General features: G+C 36.2%; 1 protein-coding gene across 4 annotated transcripts in view; it reads left to right on the forward strand.

The window, feature by feature from the left end:
• ADAMTS3 (ADAM metallopeptidase with thrombospondin type 1 motif 3) overlaps positions 1-24607 on the forward strand; it is a 299485-nt gene that overhangs the window by 239037 nt on the left and 35841 nt on the right. For all 4 annotated transcript variants that reach the window (XM_063809577.1, XM_517240.7, XM_016951603.4 and 1 more), the window contains exons 5-10: positions 1138-1337; positions 18032-18115; positions 20279-20435; positions 21186-21291; positions 21674-21817; positions 22444-22576. In XM_063809577.1, coding sequence (XP_063665647.1) covers positions 1138-1337; positions 18032-18115; positions 20279-20435; positions 21186-21291; positions 21674-21817; positions 22444-22576 — 824 coding nt within the window. The remainder of the gene's footprint in view (positions 1-1137; positions 1338-18031; positions 18116-20278; positions 20436-21185; positions 21292-21673; positions 21818-22443; positions 22577-24607) is intronic.

Here is a 24607-nt window from a genome sequence, read left to right on the forward strand (position 1 = left end):
TTGAATACTCTCTAATTTTAATCCAAATGATAGATTTTATTTTTTAATTCACTAAAACATTTTTTTCTCAAAAAATATAGTCATCTGAAAACAGATAACTTAGGTAATTAAAACCTGATGATGTCTCTCTTCTTCTTTCTTTCCGTGTATATAGGTACGTTGTATGTATATGTGTGTGTATGTGTGTATGAAATGTTCATTTGGAAAGTAAGAAAATGTAAGTTTCTTGAACTGCATTAAATAAGAAATTATTTTTACTTTTATTTTTCTTTGAATAAAAGTTATTTTCTGACTGACTTCTTACTTTGATATCTCAGGTTTAGATATATAGCAACTGAAATGACTTGCCATCCAAATGATGGCCAGTGCAAATATGGAGCACTAAAGTTTTCCTGTGTATCCCTGCATATAGACATATATGTATATTTTATTGGCATATGTATATACTATATACCCTGTATATGATATACTATCTTATCCACACACACATACACATACACACACACACACACACTTATGTATATAGTATATACCCTGTATATCCACTTCTTCGCTGGCAACATTCACTAGGAAACCTTACTCAGAAGAAATAAAGCAATACACAGTGACTGATAATCATATCACTAGATGCTGTTGTGTTGCCCTGCTATAATTTAATTTTTAAATTAAGGTTACTGGAAAGAGGAGCAATTTAAATTTATGTGACACAAATTCTATACTCCATGGTTATAGTAACTTAATCATTGTAAACATACTGGAGTTATTTTTATTTGTAATCTCAATTTATTTAATAACTACATAGCCAGCCTGTATTCTGTACCCCCACTGCCTTGACTCTTTGCTGGGAGAAAAACTGAACCACTTCTATCCTTACAGAATAGTCCGTCTGCCATGATGGCACCGCTCCCTGTATAATAATATGATTTTACCTTCAGTGTTGCTCTTCTATGTTCAATTTGTAGCAGGTCTGTCTGATCGTATGCATATGCATATTATTTAAGGAATAAACTGAAAAGCAACATCTCAGTGATTATGAATGATACTGATAGGCCCCTGAGAAGATTCTTTTTTTCTAAGAAGTGATTGGAAGGCCTGTTGGGGAAACTGAAATTCCTGGTTCCTTTTGTTTCTTATTAGAGTCGGACCTGGAAGGCCTTGATGATCTAGGTACTGTTTATGGCAACATCCACCAGCAGCTGAATGAAACAATGAGACGCCGCAGACACGCGGGAGAAAACGATTACAATATCGAGGTACTGCTGGGAGTGGATGACTCTGTGGTCCGTTTCCATGGCAAAGAGCACGTCCAAAACTACCTCCTGACCCTAATGAACATTGTGAGTAGTGACTCCTTTTTAAAGCTTTTTGATCTTTTAATTCACTTCTCTTATTTGTTGGTACCCTTTGGCAATCTGTGTGAGAACTTCCATGACTGTGCCAAAATTTGTGCATGATGGCATTAAATTTAAATTATTGATCTACATATTTAAAGTACAGGAATGCTAAAATAAAGGAAGCATGAAGCAAAAGTTTCTTTTGGTTGATCAAGTAGTTTTCCGTTGTTGTCAAGGGGGAATCATAAATTTAAAAAGCCATAATGAGATGGAATTAAAACATGAATTGTAATTTTTATTTTGTTCTGGGGATAATCAAAACTCGCAGGACTTTGTCCATCTGCTTTCATGTTGCCTATGAAGGATGAAATAGTTCTTTCTAGAATCACTCTGCTTCACAGGATGATATAGAATGATTTATGCCTGGTAACTCTGTGGATTCTTGTTGCTACAGCTTTTGAACAAATGTGATTTTTTTCAACATTATAAGACTGAAGGTAATATATTTATTAATACAAAGCATACAACTATTGGCACGGTGCTGCACAGCAACCACTAATGGTCTCTTTAAATTTATCTTTATTTCTCTTTTATGAACCTTAATCAGATTCAGAAGAAATTTTGTCAATATCCTGAAACTTGTGTTCTTTCTTTTTAAATTGGCAGAGAACAACTGAGGAGAAATAATAATACGTAAACCACCTACTTCTAAAAGATAATTGAGATTTTGATGTACTCTATATATGTTACCTCATGCCAATATGAAATATATATTATATTGATCTTGCAAATTTATTACCTAAGCCTATGCTGTTTTATTTCCCTATCTCTCAACCCACCCTCCCCCCTCACAACTTTTGATATTTAATATAATTTCTTGGATATCTATAGTTTACCTCTTTCCCCCATGCTTAAGATTAGATTTCAAGCAATGATAGTGAAGGAGAAAAATTCTTAGTTTCATGAAACATGATTTTGTTTATGCTAATATCTGTTAATTATATTTTCGTCTATTGAGATAGCAATTTATAAAATTACACTTATACTATATCTCTGTGAAATGGAAAATGAGTACAGAAATTCAAACACATTTTTATTTGTTCTTGGCACTAATTTCTGTTATGAAGACCAAACAACACACAGAAAACAAATTACTAGCCTTGGCAATAGATGTGTACAGAGGATCATCATTTGTGAATCATATGAATGTTTTCAACTCTTGACTATGAACTTTTCATATTAACCTTTTGACTATTAACTTTTTGCTAGTTGTGTAACTTTGGCATGCTTCTTGGACTCTCTGTCCTGCTTCTGTCTCTTTATTGGCATATTGAGAAAAATAATAGGGATGTTGAGAGGATGAAGTGAGTAAATACAAGTCATCCATTATTTACAGTGCCATATACAGATGCACAAATAGACAATCATATTTTAGTTTCTCTATGCCAAATTTTACTTCATAAGTTATCTAAAATTTCAAAATTCCTATGGAGATGTTATTCTTACGTCATTCATTATGTCCCTGGGCTACTCTTTTTCTACCATCTGGAAGACAATCAGTACAGACTTATTTGGCTTGCAAATGTGCCTAATAAGAAGGCTTTTGGAGTAATGCAATAGAGATTTTGATATGGTCTTGTCCTCATAGAACTTATAACATTAGAGGAGAAAAAATAAATACATGGGAAAATTAGAAGGAAAAAACGTAAACAATAAAAGTCATGCTATTATTAAGCCATATTATAGGCAGTATATCATAAATGCTATAACACTTTAGAAAATGGAGATGTGACCATAGTTATCCAATCATGAAGTGATAAAAGTATTAAATTGGGACTTAGGAGGGTAAGGCTTTAGTTTTAGTCATACTACTAGTTGGCTTTGTGACCTTAGACAAATCATGTCCCTTTCTAGGACTTAGTTTTCATCATTACAAAATTGAAAGATTCAACAAGTTTATTAGTTATGTAATTCATCAAGAAGTTAGGAGTTAAACTGCTTTTAGAGATTTCCTGTTGTTTTTTTGTTTGCCTTGTTTGTGTTTTTTGAAGGACATGTGAAAATGTAAAGGACTTCTATGTAGGAATGGATACAGTATATTCACCAGACAGTAAGTAGTAAGTATGATTTTGAGAGTGTCAAAGGAATAACAAAGTGATGCATTTTATGTTTTAAAAACAGTCAAGAGGACTTTTGTTCTTAAGTCCATTAAAAATTAGATAATAGACTATGACTCTGTCTCAAATACAAATTATTCTAAAGTAAATAGAGTATCAGAGAATGGAGCTATGGGAGAGAAAATAATTTTTTAATACTTAATATATTAGTTGCATTTTAAGTAATTAATACAGGTAAGAGATTTGGAGAGGTAAGAATAACACTCCTCCCCTTCCCTCCCCAACTTCATGACCAACTGAAAGATAGACATGGAAATCACACAGATGAAGAATGAAGTAGTTTTATTATTGATGAGACCTGAATTGCACATACAATTGCATATACTTAAGTGTATAGTCACAAGGTTTTCATTATTCTAAATCAGTGGTTCTCAACTGAGGATAATTTGTGTCCACGTCAGTTCCCAGGGACATATGGCAATGTCTGTAGACTTTTTTTATTGTTAACACTGGTGGGTGGGGCGGGGGTGGAGGGGGATGCTACTGCTAATAGCGACAGAGGCCTGGGATGCTGCTCAGCATCCTACAGCGCAACAGACAGCCCTACACAGCATAGAGTTTTTAATTATCTGGCCCAAAATGTCAACGATGCTGAGATTTAGAAACCTTGTTCTAAATTAGTCTTATTCCCAACCCTCATCACTCTCCAACTGGATAATTTCAGGTTTTCCCCCTGGAGTCAGGCAGACAACTTTAGGCAAGACAGACAGAAAACCGAAGTCTTCCTTCTCCTCCATACCCACTGCCCTGTTGTAGCCTGTTAGACCCAAAATACTGACCTGAGCAGGCTCTTTCCTTTTCCTCTAATTCATCATCAAATGAGAATGAGAAGCAGAAAGAGAAACCAACGATACTGTAATGAAGCTACCTCATGGAAATTCAAAACCAGGAACATTCAGTTTTTCTCTAACGATGTTCAAATAACTATCTCCTTTGCTGGCCATGCTTTATGATTTATCATGGTCATCTAAAATTATGGCTCACCAGGCTTGAGGCCTACATAGACATAGAGACTTAGATGAAATGTCAGATAGGGTCCTGGAGAGAAACTGTAGAAGAAAGCTAACAGCAAAAAATTATATCTTTTTGCATTGATTAGGGTGAAAGGTGTCCCTATGGTAGAGAGAAGATCATGCTGTCCTTTAAAATTGTTTGTCAACTTTGCCTTGGTTGACTGCTCAGCAGATGTGTTCTTCCATTTACCTGGTTGTCAATTTCATTTCCATATCAGAACCGAGATGATAGTTTCTGAATTAAGAGAATACTTTTAGGTCCAAGTAATTTGCTTCAGAGTATCACCTTAATTTAAATGGGATTCCCTTTTAAAGAGAAGCTTATATTTCTTATGTCATGCTTTCTTTTATTGAAAAGAGCTCATATATTAAGTGTTAAATGTATATTTAATGAAAGAAGAACAAATGAATATAAATAATGTAGAGGTAGATCACGAACAATCTTGGGAGGGAGTCAGAAATTTTGGACTCAAAACAAGAGGAAATAGATGCCAAATGCAATGATATAATGGGAGCAGTGTTTAAGAAATAAATTAGGCCGGGCGCGGTGGCTCACGCCTGTAATCCCAGCACTTTGGGAGGCCGAGGCGGGCGGATCACGAGGTCAGGAGATCAAGACCATCCTGGCTAACACGGTGAAACCCCGTCTCTACTAAAAATACAAAAAATTAGCCGGGCGTGGTAGTGGGCGCCTGTAGTCCCAGCTACTCGGGAGGCTGAGGCAGGAGAATGGCGTGAACCCGGGAGGCGGAGCTTGCAGTGAGCCGAGATCGCGCCACTGCACTCCAGCCTGGGCGACAGAGCGAGACTCCGTCTCAAAAAAAAAAAAAAAAAAAAAAGAAAGAAATAAATTAACAATTATTATTGGGTATCATATATTCTTTCCAACTATATTGCAAGATGGAAATTATTACAATTTTTCCAAAGGAAACAGAGACTTTTAAAATGTTAATGAAATTTAGGTATATTTTAAAAAATTATTTACAGTTCATAAAACAGTCTCAAGTAATGATAAGGTGGTAAAGCTAATCATTAAAAAAAGACAGTGTTACTGGGAGGAGAAACTGGCTTAGAACGTTTAAGTTGTTTTTAATTTTAACTCAATCATAATTTAAGTGTAATGAGAAACTTAACACACAGTATTTACTATTATATGTCACTAGTAATATTAAATCCCTTTGGTTTATCTGTTATTTTAAATTAGCCATGCAAGTTGTCCACCTTTTGGATACAAATATATTTAATCTATTTCAGGGCCGTATTTCCTAATGATAGTAATGACTGTGCGTGTGAATGCGATAAAATTCTGTAGGTGTTGCCTTGCAAATCTGGGTGTTTGGATGCATAAATTAAATAATTTATGTAAAGTACTTATCAGAGATTCAGGCACAAAGAGCTAAAATATTAGTAGTATAAGCCTTCACTGTTAACATTAAATCTTTATTTTGAATCTAGACTCGAAACCAAATCTTTCAAATACCTTCAAAGATTTCATCACTAACCTTAATTCTCCATAATCTATTTTTGGTTAACTAAGTTAACACTTTTCTCTGGGGGCTTAAGGGTCAGGTGAACAAGTTTGAGCAGACCCTAGATGATTTCGATATATCTTCCTAAGAAAGGAAGGATACCCTCTACTCATCCCCACTCCTTTGTGAAGCAATGGGGAGAATAATCAGATGTCTTTCATCTGCTTTTTTTAACCTCTTTCTATTTTGTAGATCTTGACATTTCACCAAGCTTCCTATATGAAGAAGAAACACATGGATATGAACATATCCAAGGTTTTAATGTTTCAAATAAGAGATTTGTCATATATGTTAAGCCTTTCTTAGGATTCCATATCATATCTTGTTATATTAAGAAATGTTTATAGTTTTACTAACTTGTAACATGGTTGATTTACCGGGAAAGTGGTTCTCAACTATGGGGCATGTCTCATACTATAAATACTGACCCATCGTCTGCCATGTGCAAGGCCTATTTTAGGTATTGGCAATATTCCAATAAGCATGATAAAAATTGTTGACCCTCTTGGAGCTGGCCTGAATCCTCCACCAAGCTTCAAGAGAGTAGAGTTTTAAAATTTTTAATTTCCTGACCTGGTCCATAATTATCAACCCAAACCTCAATAGGAGCAGTCCTCTAATAGGTTGATTGTTCCTTGAGTGCAATTACTGTATATTATTAAGCCTCATAATTATATCCAAAAGTGTCTGCCATGTGGTTGACAGGCAATAAAATTTTGATCGATTCAGTCTTTTAATAAGTATTTTAATGCTATATGCCAGGTATATGGTGGTTAACATAAAATAAGCTTATTTCCTGACCTCAGCGAGATTATAGACTGGTGGAGAAATCAAATAATTACATCATAGGTTACATAAGAACTATGCAAGGAACTGACAGTTTGCTGGGAAAGAGAATAACAGAGCAAATGGGTGATAGAGGTTATACATAGACATGATGATTAAGAAAACCTTCTTTCTCCTGTAATCCCAGCACTTTGGGAGGCCTAGGCAGGCAGATCATGAGGTCATGAAATTGAGACCCTCCTGGCTAACACGGTGAAACCCCGTCTCTACTAAAAATACAAAAATTTAGCCAGGCGTGGTGGCAGGTGCCTGTAGTCCCAGCTACTCAGGAAGCTGAGGCAGGACATTGGTGTAAGTAAACTCTGGAGGCAGAGCTTGCAGCGAGCCTAGATCACGCCATTGCACTCCAGCCTAGGCAACAGAGCAAGACTCCGTCTCAAAAAAAAAAAAAAAAAAAAAAACCAAGCAAACTAACAATAACAACAACAAAACAACAAAAAAAGAAAACCTTCTTTCAGGAATTGATTATTAAATTGAGACTTAAAGTAAAAGATCCAGCCATTTAATAAGGGCATGTGTTTTAGTAACTAAAAGGTCATTGTGGCTCAAGTTTAGTGTGTAAGGAGTCAGGCAGAGCTAGGAGAAGAAGGCAAGCATCTTTCAGGTCATAGGAGGAGCTTAAATGCAGTATTAAGTACAAAATAAAAGCCATTGAGGGTCGGTTCCTGCTTCTCTCGGCCTTGTAAAGAAAAATTGGAGAGGCCTAGGGACAATGAAGACAGACCCTACTGGAAAGTGGGTATAAATGTCTAGGCAAGAGAGGATGCTTTATTAGACAATGAGGATTGCAGTAATAATAGATGGTTTATGGTAAAATCAGTAGGATTTGCTATTGAATCCATGGGCTGAGGGAAAGAGATGAATCTACCATAATTTATACTTTTTTTTTATCTTGAACATTCTGTTTGTTAATGGTACCATTTATGTAGATGAGTTGGTCAATAAAAAAACAGATTATGGAGAATTAAGGTTATTGATGAAATCTTTGAAGGTATTTGAAATCATCTAGTTTTGGGTCTAGATTCAAAATGAAGATTTAATGTTAATAGTGAAGGCTTATACTACTAACATTTTAGCTCTTTGTGCCTGAATCTCTGATAAATACTTTATGTACATTATTTAATACTTTCCAACTCTAAGATGCATTCAGCCTTAGTCCCAGTTTACAAATGAAGAGATTGAAGCTGAAAGAAGTTAGGTGATGTTCCCAGGGTCAGACAGCTAGTATGGCAGAGTCAGGACCTCAGCCCAGATCTATATCTGCCTTCTGAGCCTTAAGCTCTTCCTCCCCAAGCTTCACTGCCTCTCATTACAAAGTTGAGGCGTTTTATATATCTCTTGCTAGATAAAACTCTGATGTCTTTCCTTTATCTGTTTCTGTGTCTTGTTTGTACGATTCAAGTCACTGAAATGAGAATTCAGTTAGTTACCTGATTGAATCAAACCAGTTAGCAATCTAGTTTAAGATTCTAACAGGCTGATGAGGCAGATTTTTATGGTTAAGATGGTAGGTTGTTTTCGTTCAGTGTACCAAATATTTTCCATCAGCAACGCTCTGCTGTCTGTGACAGGTCAAAGGTATCTTTTTTTATTTGCTAAGATCTATGAAATAGTCTTCTGGGTCTAATGTGCCTTAACATTTTTAGGGCCCTGTAAATAGAATTTATGCCTTAATCTCAGGATTTATTAAATGATAAGAAAGCAGTTCATTTAAAAGAGTGCCTCCCAGTACAAAGAAACAGTCTTGGACTTCTACGAAATTATAAATTATTGAGTGAATTCATCAGTTTCTTTGTATATTGAAATTAGCTACTTATGATGGACAGTGAACGAGCATAAATGTGTTATCTGAACAGGGCAGGCTTTCCTAACCAATATTTGTAAAGAAAATATAAACTCCACAGCCGTACCCTGGTCCTTAAAAAGTATTAATGGACTTATTCAAGAGTTAGCAGCAAATATATGTGGTTACTGGTTACTTAACGATGGTTATATCAATACACTGCTTTTGATTTTTTAACTTTTTCTGAAAACATTGAATGTGAGTGCAATGCAGATTTATCTGGAAAGTATACATATTCATGCAACCTTAGCATATCATGTAGCAGTTTTCTGTTTTGAGTCATTATCTATAATCCGTTTCTTACATTTGAATTCACATCAATCCTCTAGGCATTTATTCACCTAGCATACATAACCTACCATAGGCAAAGTACTGTTAGATTCTTGGGAGACAAAAATTAATAAAACATAGCACCTTTCTACAAGGAGCTAATTGTAGCAGGTAAAATAAACCAATCAACAAATGATAATAATAAAATGTGATAGAGATCTATAAAATATATTAATCTTCAAGGAATTCAGTTGCAAAGTACTATGTAAACATGAATTGAAAAAGAGAGGATATGGTTTGGCAAATAATGCCAGTGGCCAGTGAAATCTTCCTAAGACGACATGTCATTTGAGTTCGACGTTTTCAACTCAATTGGCATTTTCCTGCTAGAAAAAGGGGAGATAGGTCTTGGAAGATGGGGAACAGCTTGTAACAAGATACTAGAAGTATTAGTTTATGGAGTCTTTGGAGACACTCTAGATTGGTCTGCATGGTAAAATTGAAAGGTATTTAGGGGAGATGGCAGATGAGGAGACTGGAAAGAGAAGCTGGGGCTAACTTTAGAAAATAATAAGTGCCATACTAAGTAGTTTGAATTTCATCTTGTCAAACAAGAGTCGTAAAGGGTTTTTAAGATTAGTGACTTGATCAGTCCGTGTTTTAGAAAGAGATGCATTATTAGAATTATTTGGAGGAGAGAGACTCTGTTACACACTATGCTATGAACACGAACACATAGTTTCTAAGTTCATAGTGTCTGTCTGGGTCCAAACTCCTTGTTGTGTACACTATACTTCCCTACCTCAACAAGCTATCTTAATTTCCCCAATGTGGATTGAACATACCAGATCACAGAGACAGATTGCAGCAAGCACAAGTCGATTCAGCCACCTTTTATAAAAACATACTCACCTTCCCAGGAATATCCTGACCTATCACTCTAGAAGCGAGTCCCCACATCACATGTTACCTTAACGTAACACAACATCCACACAGTATTGCTGACTAAGAGGTCCCTTCGATTTTTACTGAAGCGTCTCAGTTGCCTGTTCCTTTCCCCCTTTGCTTTTGCAGCCCCAAATTCCCTTCGTAAAATTCACACTTTCTTCTTTCTTAAGTTACAGATATCAGACTGACCTTATCCTTCCTTACTTTGTTACAGCCTTTATATTTTCCCAGGTTGTAAAACACAGAAAAAGTTTATAGATTCCTGTGCGAACCATCTTTCTCAATCTTGAGGAAAGGTAAACAGTTCTACCTGGGCTTTTGCTATGTGTCCATTGTTACAAAGGACACAAGAGTTTGTAGGACCTCACAGCTGACTGCCTATTCTTGGGCTTTCCAAAGCTCCTTTGATACTTAAATGAAGTAAAACATAATTCACATAAAAGGAAAGACTCATGTTTATTGAAAACAACCATCAACCCTTACAATCTTCCTTTCTGGAGAGCTACTCAAATGTGCCCAAATCACCTAAATACAAAATATTTGCAAAAGTTTTCACAAGTTATTGCAACAGTCTGCATGAGCTGGTTGGTTTACTAAGCTGCTTGGTGTGGAGGTGGACAGGTTTGACAGATGTCTGCGGTACTTGGTAGTAGAATGACTCTAATACTTGAAGAAGAAGGAATCAAGGATGATTTAGTCTGTAACTGGGATAAAATATTTAGAAAAGAAAAACAGGTTTTAGAGAGAAGATGGGTGTGCTGTGAGGTATCCAGGTATACTTCCAAATAGATAGTCCTGTTACTAGAGTTGAACAGATGGCCCTCACACATGAGAGAGATGAATCACTGTTAGATACATAAAAGTTTGGGGCCAGGCATGGTGGCTCATTCATGCCTGCAATCCCAGCACTTTGGGAGGCCGAGGTGGGTGGGTTACCTGAGGTCAGGAGTTCGAGACCAGCCTGGCCAACATGTTGAAACCCCATGACTACCAAAAATACAAAAATTAGCCAGGTGTGGTGGTGTGCACCTGTAATCCCAGCTACTCGGGAGGCTGAGGCAGAAGAATTGCTTGAACCCAGGAGGCAGAGGTTGCAGTGAGTCAAGATGATGCCATTATACTCCAGCCTGGGCAACAAGAGTGAAACTCCATCTCAAAACAAACAAACAAAAAAACCAAACTTTGGAATTCATCAGCCTATAGGTACTGGTTGAAGCAACAGCAGTGAAGAGAATATTGCAGGGGAAACATGTATCAGGAGAACAGTCAAAAAACAAACAAACAAACAAACCTTGAGCAACACTGACATGTAAAGGTTAGGCAGAGAAAGTAGAGCTAATCTTGCTAAAGAAACAGAATAGTGACATTGAAGAATATAATGGTAAACAGTACCAGATCCCACAGAACATTGTAGATCGTTTTTTTTTTTTTTTCATGAAAGAAAGTTGAGAATGTTACTAAGAGAAGAAAAGTAATTCCTAGGAAGGAAGCGATTAAACCAGCAGCATGGAGGGGATTTTTGGAGTGACTGTCTAGAGACTCAGGGCTTCCGTCATGACAAAACAGCAACAACAACAAAACACAACATAGAGCAAGGTATTTGCGAAAAGAGAACAAACACTGATATCATATAGACTTGATAGCTTTGCTAATCATTTGAGGAAAACACTGTGTGTCCTCTCTTGGTCTCAGTCTCTTTATAAAGTAGCAATGACAATGTCTGTTCTCTATAGGATTCTGAGTTCTCTAATACATGTTGAGCTTTCACACTTGCTCTTCCCTTTGCCTAGATTGCTTTTTCCCTAAACAGTCACACAATTATTCCTTCCTGTCCATGGTTCTCCCTTTCCTAACTACCCAATCTCAAATAGTACCCAACCCTTAACTCCTCTTGTCCTCCTCTATCTTGTCACTCATATATTTGTTTTCTTCATTACACCTATTCCCATTTCAAATGACATTGCCCACATGTCTTTTTGCATTCATTTTTTTTCATGCTTATAGGCTGTTTTGCCCAATAGAGTCTATGCTTCATAAGAACAGAGACTCAAAGTTATTGACTATTCCATTCTCCACCCCCAGAACATTTGGGCACATAGCCACTGTTCAATAAATAGTTGATAAGAGTATATCAATAAACAGTAGTTATTATTAATATGAGATTGGAGATGAGGGAAGAGTTGGCATATTGGGAGACACCTCTGTTTTCTGAGGAAAAGGAATACTGAGTATGGGGCTGAGAATCCAAGCAGGTATGAGTTTGGAACTTTTACCTACTTAAGAGATAGTTGTGGACAGAGTAATACTTTTCTCAGTCCATTTCAGTATTCTTTTATATCTAGCCAGAATCACTCAGGCTATCTTGTTGATACTTGTTTACTTTCAGTTATACAAAAGTCTCTTTAAAAAAATTTTGTATATATGTGGTGTTTATTTGCTTCTATATGAATAATAGCAATAATTACTGCTAATTTTTTTTTATATTTGCAAGGGCCAAGCATCAAGTACTGTACCTATATGAACTCATTTATTCCTTTCAACAATCCTATGAGGATAATACTGTAATTATCCCAGTTTACAGGTGAGGAAACTGAGGCACAGAGACAAATAACATGCCCAGCATCGCACAGCTAAGATTGAATCCAGGCAGTCTGACGCAGAGCTCATGCTCTCCACTGCTAAGCTATCCAGCCTCTCAAGACCTAATCCACCCATCTGAACAAAAAATGAGTGTTGCTTTGTTGAAGCCAGACAAAGCTGTTCATCAGCTAGTCAGACAAAGCAGGTCAGATTGTCCTGCCAGCGAAATGTCCTGGGAGAATTTGTCCTGTCCGGGAACAAACCTGGAAGGAATTTTCATTTCAAGGAAAGGAATACTTGATTTGATTTTACCTTTTCCTCCCTCACATCATTGACAAACTCTTCCAACATCAGGTCATCTGAAAATTGAATTAATGTTCTGTTTACCCCTTCTTTCAGGTAATTTAATAAAGACTCTAGGCTCAACCCTGAACACCTCACAGAAAATCTACCCATGGTCCAATAGGTTGGCTCACATGGTGAAAAGATACTCAGTGTTTTTTTGTAGATGTACTTTGGTTTGCATTATGCAGTGTCAAATACGTCACTTAGAATGTTTATGCTTACTGCTTTTCTTGCAACCCCAAACACTGGTTATACATTTCACCCTTTATTTCTTTTCTTATTTAATTTTTCTTCTCTAGCTCCTCTTTATTTCTTCTCAATATTTTCTGGAATACTGTTATACTGATCATCAATAAATCCTTATTTATATTCAGTTTAGAGCCTGACTCCTCATTTTCTTAAAATTTACCTAAAGAAGATTATGAAAAGAAGCTGCAAATTTTACATTTTCTTTCTCAATATGTTTCCACACTATATTCTTAAACTCAAAGGTTGAGAATCACTATTGATGATTTTAAAACCACATCCTATGTATAACGACAGCATTGTGGCCTGCAGATCTGTGGAACTACAGCAAAATGGGTATAGCTATGACCCTGAAGTCAGACTGCCAATTTTCATCCCTTGCTCGTGTACTAATTGTACTTGGGCAAGTTACTTAACTTCTCTGGGCAATGAGAACATCTGTCCTCTATAGGATTCTGAGCTCTCTAATATATGTTGAGCTTTTGCGCTTGTAAAATGGAGTTAATATCTCTAAAGTTATTTCAAGGATTAGTTGAATCAATATAGGTAAAGTGTTTAATGCAGTGTCTGGAAGCTGATAAGCTCTCTGTATTATTAGCTGTTCTTTTTTGTTGATTTTGCTTTTACTTCAGAAAAATTACTTTCCTTTTCACTAAAAGTTGTAAAATTACTTTCTTAATAAATAAGAATAATTTAGAATTATTAAGAATTTCCTAATAAGAATTTAGCCCATCTTGACAGATTCAAATTGTTAATTTAGTATGATATCCTTTTAGTTCTTTCTCTATATTATTTGAGTGTAAAAAACAGCCAGATCATGAGAATTTCCTTATGCCTATGTAATTTTGTAATCAGATGACATTTTAAAAAGTCTAAATAATGATTTTTTTCAATATTTTTCTTTGCTTTTAAGAGTCAAATGAGTAAGCATTTAAAACGTAGCATTTTTCTCAGGTTATAATATTTTACAATTCTTATTTAATTTCAAGGAGATTGTTTCATTTATGTGTAAATATAGGAAAACACTGACATACTGACTGGTATGTAAGCACATTCAGGTGTATGAAGCAGCTTGTCCTTTGCCCCTCTGAAGCATGCATACTGCCATCTGCTGGAAATAGCTTTTAAATGATTTTTCCCAGTAATTTTCTTGATAATTTAAACTAGATGTTTCATTGAGATTGAGATTTAACAAATTTCAAATAGAAGAATCTTGAGGTCCCTTTCAGTAAAAACTGTGATTAAGGCAATTGTTTTTCTTGAACTTTTCAGGTAGATTATGAAAATACACTCACAATTTTTTTTTTAAACTTTGTGCATGGATGGGGGATAGGAGCTCAAGTACTTTGTATTTTGCCGAGTATAGTTGTATGATCTTGCTTGTTTTGAGCAACAACACTGTGAAACAGACAAAGCAAGTAAAAGTAGAGTTTGTCAACAAGAAAATCGAGACTCAGGTTAAATGACCAACCGAAGGTCACTCAGTTTATCCGTGGCCAAACTGGGAACAGAACCCAGGGTTTTGAATATCTAATAATATGGTGCCATATTATTTCTCCAACTCTTATCATACTCCATGTGTTTCACAATATAAAAACACTACATCTCAGGAATTGATAGGGCCTGGCAAGATGAAAAGCAGTCAAATTATTAAGTATATTTTGGAAGTGAATAATATGGAGGAACTTTTTTAAGCCTTGAAAATCAAAATAATAAGATACAGTGCTTTGTACAGTACAGACAGCTGGTTATTTGCCACATTGAAATAATACTTTGTGCTATGCAAAAATATTATTCCCTTGTATTTGATTATTTCTACCTATAATAATTTATGTATACTTTGTGAATCTCAAAATGTGTGCTGACTCAGAACATTCTTAAACTGATTTTGGTTTCTACTGGGTCACCCTGTTTTCTAATTAGCCTGGCATAATAGTGACTTTTGTTAAGTAATACTTTTATTTTGGTGAATGGTAAATCTGAATTTTAAAAATGCTCTTTTATTCATTTTATAATATCCTATTTGCTATTGAGATTAATAATTTTGTCCATTGTACTTTCTTGACACTGTGTTAATTTTATAATCCACTAAGTACAAATGAATTTACTAATTTAGGATGATTATATGTGCATTTTATACTAACTCAAATATCACAAGCTATTTGTCATTATTCCCATCTTTCCTTCATTTTATTATTCTAAGACTTTCTGTTGTAGGAGCTTCCTGTAGCATTGATGTATTACATATGTTGCAGTATAGCTGTCACTGTTATATGCATTGGCTGTAAGTGCCTCCTACTCTTCCTTACTTCTCCTTCTCCAGAAATTAATTCACTTTTTCTGTTTCCTTTTCTTTAGTTTTGTTTTATTGTTATCTAGTTTTATTTACTAACATTGCTTTCAACCTTATTTTCACATAAAGTGCGTTTTACATCTCAACTTCATTGAACTAAATACATGTTATAACTTGGTGTGCAAAGCCATGTTTCTAATTTGAAACAGCTGCCTTACAAGAAGCCTCTTGGGATAGACATGAGTCTCTGAATGAATGTGTTGGTGACAGGCCTGGTTGTTGACTTTTAACTTTTATTGCAACTATAAAGTTAGGAATATGTTATCAGATAATGAATCCAGAACAGGAGGGTAGAAGATTTGATTTCAACTAGGCAGCATGAAATGTGGCATAAGATAAGAGAATCAGCCCATGACTAAAAAGCCCATAAGAAACAACAGCTTTTTGTCTAACATTGACTTTTTCTTTATATTGAGCTGAGATTTACCCCTTTAATAATGTGAATGGTTTTAAGTTTTATTTTCTATAGATATATACAATGAATCAAACCCCTTTTCCATATGAAGGCTATTAATTCTTGTTTTTCTTTTCCATTTCTCATACTCTAATATCCTTAAAAAACCCTTTCCTCCCTCTCACTTATAAAATTTTTTAGCAATTTGTTTGCATGAGTTAACTCTCTTAATTCTCACCCTAACCCTATGACATATTATTTTTATTATGTCCATTTTATTGAGACTCAGAAAAATAAAGGTCTCACAAGCAGTGAGGGGTTGAACCAGGATTTATCTGAGACTATTAATGTGTGACATTCAGGCTTTTAACCATTATGTATCCCCAACCCTTCTTTATAAGACACATTTTCTGGCCTCCTTGCTGTTAGCTCTTCTCAGGATATATTCATGTTTTGTCAAGCACCTCTGTCATAAGACAGCCCAGAAAAATGCACTCAATACTTCAGGTTTTCTGTAGCCTAGAGTGGGACAACTTGGGCATGAGCTATCTGCCTGCACACTTATGCAATCCAAGATTGTATTGCAGATTTTTTTTCACAGCTTGGCTTATCTCGTGCAGGTATTAAATTGGGTCTTACCATTCTATGTATGTGAGTACGTGTGTGTGTGCATGTGCATGTGTATATATGTATAAATGTATGTGTGTATACACGCATTTTTCCACTTAAAAGGACTTCACATCTTTTCAAGTTATACTTTGTTATCTCTAGTATATTCTAGCTTAGCCAGATTTTTTACTTCCACCTTTGCTGTTCTTTTCTTGTTTGTGACTTCTACAAATTCAGTAAGTATGCTTTCAGTCTACATTCAAGACCCTGATTTTTTAAAGGTGTTCTGTGCAGTCACGTTGGATTCTTGAAACAATTCAACTGAGACTTCTTGGTCTTTTTCTTGGTCAGTGTGGCAAATCAAAATACTATGATTTGTGAGTTTCTTGTTTTAGAGCATTCTTCAATCATTCTTGAGTTATATTTATTTTTAAAGCCACTCGCTATGAGATTATGCCTATCTTTTCTGTGCAGCTTTCAGGTTGCTGTGCCTACTGTTCAAATCTCCTGGATCTGAAGCTGAGTTGCAGTTAGTTTTTCATCCCTCTTTTAGTCTTTTTAACAAGCGTCGAGTCCTTATTCTAAGAACTTTGCATTCTAGCCTGGTAACTCCACCTTTCTCCTTCCTGCTAGCATTTTTTATTTGCACTAATTTTGCACTAGGTTAATGAGAAGATACAGTTACAGTCCACTTCAGATTCATATCTGCCAATAGCTCACTGTGTGTTTTGCATGTCAGATAATTTCTACAGGCTTTATTTTCTTCATCTGTATAAAACAGAATTGGACTATGACCTCTGAGGTTGCACTTATTCCAACATCTATGATTTTAAAGTATACCAAGTCACTTTTAGAAATTTCAGCCTGATTTTTTAAAATTAAATAAAAAGCAGTGACTCAAATTTGCTCTTCTGAGTTGCATCCAGGGCTGACATTCATCTGACAGGTACTCGTACAGTCTCCTTAGTAACTTAAATATTGGAGGATTTCTATCTTGTAGGACTTTCAAGCAGTCATTGCCTCACCTGCCCCACCTGCTAGCTGGCCCTCAGATACACTACCACAGCTCCTGCACACAGACCCCATAGCCATTGGCTCTCTCAACCAGATGTAGCACCCCTGGTTGTCACACAGGCACCCCAGTAAGCAAATGCTTGCTGTTTTCCTTTACTGTGGTTGCAGGCAACTCACAGGCTAGCAGATGATTTGCCAAAGTTACCCTCCTGTGGTTGCTTTTGGCTAATGCTATATTTGGATTACATCACGCATAGACTCCTTCTAACACTGCACTAGTATAACAAAGCCCTTTTGAGCATGTCCTGTACGTTCATATTACTGTGGAGTTTACAAAATTAGCAATTTACATATCCACACATTGTTCCAAAGCTAAAAGTAAATGACTACCTTTCAGAGTTCAGCTATTAAACTCAATTTAAAAACAGCAATTTACTCACCTATTTGTGGTGATTACACAGCTTATATGTACATCTCATGAAATCCTCGGTGTTTCCTTTCTTTTAGCAATTATCTTTTTTTGTTGCTAGGTGAATGAAATTTACCATGATGAGTCCCTCGGAGTGCATATAAATGTGGTCCTGGTGCGCATGATAATGCTGGGATATGCAAAGGTAAAATGTCTTAAAACATGAATTATAAACATTAGGGACTGGGTTAGCAAATAGAAGACTAAATTGTTCAAGCTACATCTAACTTAAGGCATAGATATATTCCATATAAACCCCTAGTTGCTTGAAATTGAGGAGAAGAAACTGCCACATGAGTGGAGACTTCCAAATTTGAGCAGATTATGAATGATTTTTGTGCAGCTGCCACTTGCTTATTTATTTCTGTCTAAAGAGGTAGATAATTACCCTGACTTTAGGTGTGACTTATGAATGGAAATGAATGGATACTATTATGAGGAGAGAGAATTTCCTTAGCCTATTGTTATCATCGAGTGTGTGTTTCATTTATTCATTAGAAGGGATTATATTGAATGCCTACTACGTGCCAGACGTTTTCTAGGTGCTTGGAATGTATAATGAAGAAAAAAGACAAAGACCTTTGTCTTCTCTTGATTCGCTAAAAACAATATTTTATATACATATATCTTTCCACTTAAGAGGGAGGTGCAGAGTGAATATTTTTCATTTAAAAGAGCTTTAATTTTTTCAAAAGCAAAGAGTTGGATAAAAATGCACATAGTAGGCATTTCATGTAATATAATTGAGTTTAGCTCCTTTAAGGAGGAAACATACAGGAAACGACTAGCCTGACAACTTTCTTGATGTTTAAAATTACACATCTCTCTCCCATAATTAATCCTCCTGATTATGAAATACTAACGAAGTTGTACATTTAGGAAATAGGAAAAATCCATGTGTTTGCATTTCATTATACAGTTAACAGCCACTTATCATTTTATAATGATAGAGTGTCATCAATCTTTATCACATAAACCTGACCTATTTTATATTGCCAACAAGGAATATGAATTAACTCCAGCTGGAAATAACAGCCTCCAATTGGTTGTTAAAGCGTTTGTTTGGAAAAGTATGTGATCCGTATATTAAAAAAGGAAACTGATTTTATTAAGAATGTAAACACTGGTAATAACATTTGCTGAACTATAATAAAATTCACCTGTCAGTCAAATAGGGACTAATTTTTGGTTCCAAGTTCAAATTTTCATTTCATCAGAACTACTCTGAGAAGTGTGGCTAGTGAGTTCTTGAAGGTTGGGCCCTTTTCCCCCCTGAACTTTTAACTCCTGACCCTAATGTGATGGTAGCAACATTCAAAGAACTTATTTTCTTATATCAGAACTGGAAGAGTCCACCCCTCTTCAGTAGCATGAAGTTAAAAAAAAATGGGAGTTTTTGTTTTTGTTTTTTAGTGTAAAGTTAATATAATTTGATGGTTCTCCATAGACTAAGATTTCACCAGCCTTGTCAACTCATGGAAGAATTCATATTCTCCCCACATGTTGATTAATTCTGGATCGTAAAAAATAAACAAAAATCTTAACTAAGATTTTATACCTTCACATCTCTGGAAAAACATGCCGGAATCTTTCTCAATATTTTTGTTCTTAATTCTATGAAACTGAAATCTAAGCCAAATCAGAAATTATTTAGACTACTAAAATTATTACCTAAATGATTAATGTTAAGTTGCCTCACAATAGCAAATCTCAGTATCAAACATTCCCATGCTTTGGGAGGCTGAGGCAGGAAGATCATTTGAGGTCAGGAGTTTGTGACCAGCCTGGCCAACATGGTGAAACCCCATCTCTACTAAAAATACAAAAAAAAAAAAAAAAAAAAGCCAGGAATGGTGGTGGGCGCCTGTAATCCCAGCTACTCAGGAGGCTGAGGCATGAGAATTGCTTGAACCCGAGAGGCAGAGGTTGCAGTGAGTCCAGATCGTGCCACTGCACTTCAGCCTGGGTGAGAGAGTGAGATTCTGTCTCAAACAAAACAAAACCATTCTCATAAATGGTATCATTTGACTTTCCCACAGGTAAAATTGTGAGATTCTGTCTCAAATATAACAAAACCATTCTCATAAATGGCATCATTTGACTTTCACACAGGTAAAATTGATTATTATTAAAATATCCTTCATGGACATTTAGAAGTCACAAATCAAAGCAAATGTCAGAATAAGCCCCAAATATTATTGAATCATTGTTTAAATACTTTAATCCCAAATTCAACTTCAGAGGAAATTACCAAACGAAGCCTTTGGGAAATTGTCAGGTGTGTCTTTAACATATTGTTTTCTCTTAGTCCATCAGCCTCATAGAAAGGGGAAACCCATCCAGAAGCTTGGAGAATGTGTGTCGCTGGGCATCCCAACAGCAAAGATCTGATCTCAACCACTCTGAACACCATGACCATGCAATTTTTTTAACCAGGCAAGACTTCGGACCTGCTGGAATGCAAGGTATTGCTGTCAATATGTAGAAGAAACACTTGAGGGCATGACTTTTAAAAAGTAATCCTAAATCAGGCAGTCTGTTCAAATGTTCAGCTCTCCACCACTGCTTTCCACCACACACCGGCCAAGCATACATTTTCTTTCTTTTGCTTACAGTGACTTATGTGGAGTTCTCAATGTTAAATGCCACTTAAATACCATCGCAAATTATACTTGCTTTTAAAATAGTGATTGTGCATTTGGGGCGTGGAGGGGGTGCTGTAAAATGCAGTGTGATTTCCACTAACTGTTTGGAATGAGAAAAGAGATGCCATGAGAAATGACTGCTGCCAAAGAGCTTTCTTCCAAAGTCAGCTTACATTTATCTAATAAATTCTGATGTGGACTTTGGAAGAAGGAGACTGATGATTTTCTTTTTAACATTGATGGAATTTCTGGCTTCCTTCATCAGTACCACGATATGAAGGACCATTTACTAAAACAGAAAGGCAGGGCTTAGCTGGTGGGCAGAAGAAAATGGTAACCCCAGGCCATTCCTTCCCTTAGGAAAGGAGAAAATGCAGACCCAGTGAACCTTTTTAGAGAACATTACCTGTGGCTTTCCCAAGAGAATGTGACACAATGCTAGCAGGGAAATAATGCTACCCCTGTTTCCTGAAAGGCTTTTACTTTTTTTCCCCTGGGCAAAGGTCCAGTTGTAATTCCTAATGGGTTTTCTCATAAAATGAAAATAAAAGTAATTGTTATTCTCTACAGGATATGCTCCAGTCACCGGCATGTGTCATCCAGTGAGAAGTTGTACCCTGAATCATGAGGATGGTTTTTCATCTGCTTTTGTAGTAGCCCATGAAACGGGCCATGTGTAAGTCACTGCTGACAGCTATAAAGCCAAAAAAAGATCTTTTGTTTCCTGCTTCTCCCAGTATTGTTTCCTCTTTGGGCAGAATGCATGCCAGCATGCAATTCTTGTCTTTTGCCAAGTGTAAAGAGCTGCAAACAGAGAAGAGGTCATGCACTGAAACTAAATGAGTGACTGGCTTGCAGAGGCACTCCTGTAGTTTTCAGAGCTATAGAATAAGAAAGGCATTTCTGTCAGATTGCTGTCGATTTCCGTTTCTGTGACTTCTTCAAGAAAGCCACATTGACTTAAAAATACGTTATTTCCCAGGGCTTATTTTCAAAACCAAAATTAAGTGAAGGCAGTAGCACCTGATTCTTACCACTGAGGTCTCTTTGTGTTCTAGGCTGGGAATGGAGCATGATGGACAAGGCAACAGGTGTGGTGATGAGACTGCTATGGGAAGTGTCATGGCTCCCTTGGTACAAGCAGCATTCCATCGTTACCACTGGTCCCGATGCAGTGGTCAAGAACTGAAAAGATATATCCAGTATGTCCCCTGCTGCATGTCATGAGAGTATTTATTTTATAGCCTACAGACATGAAACTGACTCTTAGGATTTGATCATAGCAAAATTCCCAGTAAATGAAAACTATTACTGATAAACATTTTCTTATGACTTAGAACATTCAGCACAACAATTTTATCATGGAGTCACAATACTTGAAGCCATAAGTCTAGAATATAAGTAAACTTTTAACTGTAATGTAATTTTCCTTTAGTAAATTGTTATAGAATCTTTGATTAATGGTCAAACTTGAGGATGGGGGGAGGATGGTCATGTGGTTTCTGCATATGATACGAGCTGTGCTCTGCCGTATAGGTGTCAGAATGTGCCCTACCACACCATGTGGTGGTTTAATTAGTGACTCAAATAATCATGGCTCTACTACATTCCTAAGTCATGCTTGGTTTACTTTCCTGGCATGAATACAGGTAAAGAGTCTTTTTCTAAATGGAACCAAAACCAAAACCTTAAATACATGTTTTTTGCAAATTTGCTGTATGATCTGGGATGAAATTCTAAAGTATATAAGCTAAGACTACTTTTTTTTATCAGGACATGATTTTTTTAAGTGAACATTTAACTACATGCAATATTTTTCTTCCTACAGTTCCTATGACTGTCTCCTTGATGACCCTTTTGATCATGATTGGCCTAAACTCCCAGAACTTCCTGGAATCAATTATTCTATGGATGAGCAATGTCGTTTTGATTTTGGTGTTGGCTATAAAATGTGCACTGCGGTATGTTGCTCACAGTTGATGTAGATTTTGCAGCTTGAAATCTATTTGTGTAGCTCCTGCTTGGTGAGATTTACAGACTCACTGGTGCAAGTATAATAATATCTAGCAGTTATTTTGTGTTCATTGTGTTGCTGTGCGCTACAGCTAAATGCTTTAAATATATTGTCTTATTTAATTCTCATGACAGACTAGAAGAGAGCTGATGTACTTTTATTTTACAGAAGATAAAGCCAAGACTTAGAGATTAAGCAACTTGCTTAAGGCACACAGCTGGTAAACAGGGGAACTGGACTTTGAAACCAAGGCTGCCAGGCTCAAATCTTCATGTTCTTTGCATCCCCTGCTTTTTGTGACCTTCAGAGAAGATGACTGTTAAGCCTTAGATTTATTGCTTTTCTTCAGCTTGATGGCAGGATTCCATGTATGTGTGACCATAGGGAAGGATTGTGCTGGTATAGTCTAGTAAAAGAATCATATGGCATACCATGGGGGTCAGGACGGTGGGTCAGGTCCTGGATCTGACGCTTTCTTTTTTTTTTTTTTTTGGGACGGAGTCTCACTCTGTCGCCCAGGCTGGAGTGCAGTGGTGCAATCTCAGCTCACTGCAACCTCCACCTCCTGAGTTCAAGCAATTCTCCCGCCTCAGCCTCCCGAGTAGCTGGGATTACAGGCATGCACCACCACCGCCAGCTAATTTTTTTGTATTTTTAGTAGAGACAGGGTTTTACCATATTGGCCAGGCTAGTGTCAAACTCCTTGACCTTGTGATCTGCCCACCTTGGCCTCCCAGAGTTCTGGGATTACAGGCGTGAGCCACTGTGCCCAGCTGATGCTTTTTAAATATATAACCTTGGGCACCGTGTTTAATCTCTCTGGGCTACTTTCTCATGTGTAATATGTGGATAATGATAGTATTTATCTGATAAGATTGGTGTGAGGATTAAATTTGATAATATAATTAAAGTGCTTAGCACAAGAAAGGCACGTATATATGTTAAATGGAATCCATTAAAGCCAGTCTTGCCTGTAACTATTCACATTAGATGTATGTTTCATTAAATTTCCACACTGGTCTTTAGTAATTCATTTAAAAAAAAAAAGAAGTCCTTTTTTTCTACGTTGGAGCAAGCTTTGTGTGTTAGAGCAAGGAACGTAAGTGTTTCACGGGGCTAGAAAGAAATTGATCTGCTGTTTGAAACCTTCCATATACAACCATTTGGTCTGTCTATAAGGTATACACTGTGAGCTCCTAATTACTTGCATTAATGTTTTAAATCAGAGAATTCTAAAGCTTTGGCTTAATGTCATGGAAAAGTGGAATTTCCACATTCGATAATAAAGATTAGAACAAAAAACCCACATCTAAAAATGTGTACTAATAAAAAAATTTCTGTGCACATAAGGGTGTATGTAGGTAATTAGCAGTATAGGCAATAGATATGTGGATTAGCTGTTGTTTGATATTTTTAAAAATATAATGATTGGTAAGATGTTTACATTTAGAGAGAAAAAGAGCAAACAATCAAAGAGAACACACAAATACACATGTTTGCTTATACAAACATTTGGATATTATAATGTGGTGTGTTCAGAAAATAAAAACCATTCTGAAGAGTATGAAAACCAAGACTCTAGTCTTGTGCTGTTACTGTCTTACTTATAACCATAACTATAGCCCTAACTTGTAACCCATATTTCTCAGCAATGGATTGGTATGAGAATCAAATATATGGAAAATATTTCATAAACTATATGAATGTATTATGATATTTTGTTGTACCTGGAATACTTTATCTTACACAGAAAGTTTGACAATTTTTTTCTGCTTTTAGTCAACTAATTATAAGTATTAATTATTATTATTATTATTATTATTTTGAGACGGTGTCTCACTCTTGTCACTCAGGCTGGAGGGTACAGTGGCGTGATCTCGGCTCACTGCAACCTCCACATCCTGGGTTCCAGCGATTCTCCTGCCTCAGCCTCCCAAGTAGCTGGAATTAGAGGCATGCACCAACATGCCTGGCCAAT

This window comes from Pan troglodytes, chromosome 3 (assembly GCF_028858775.2).
Source record: "Pan troglodytes isolate AG18354 chromosome 3, NHGRI_mPanTro3-v2.0_pri, whole genome shotgun sequence".
Classification (NCBI taxonomy): Eukaryota; Metazoa; Chordata; class Mammalia; order Primates; family Hominidae; genus Pan; species Pan troglodytes.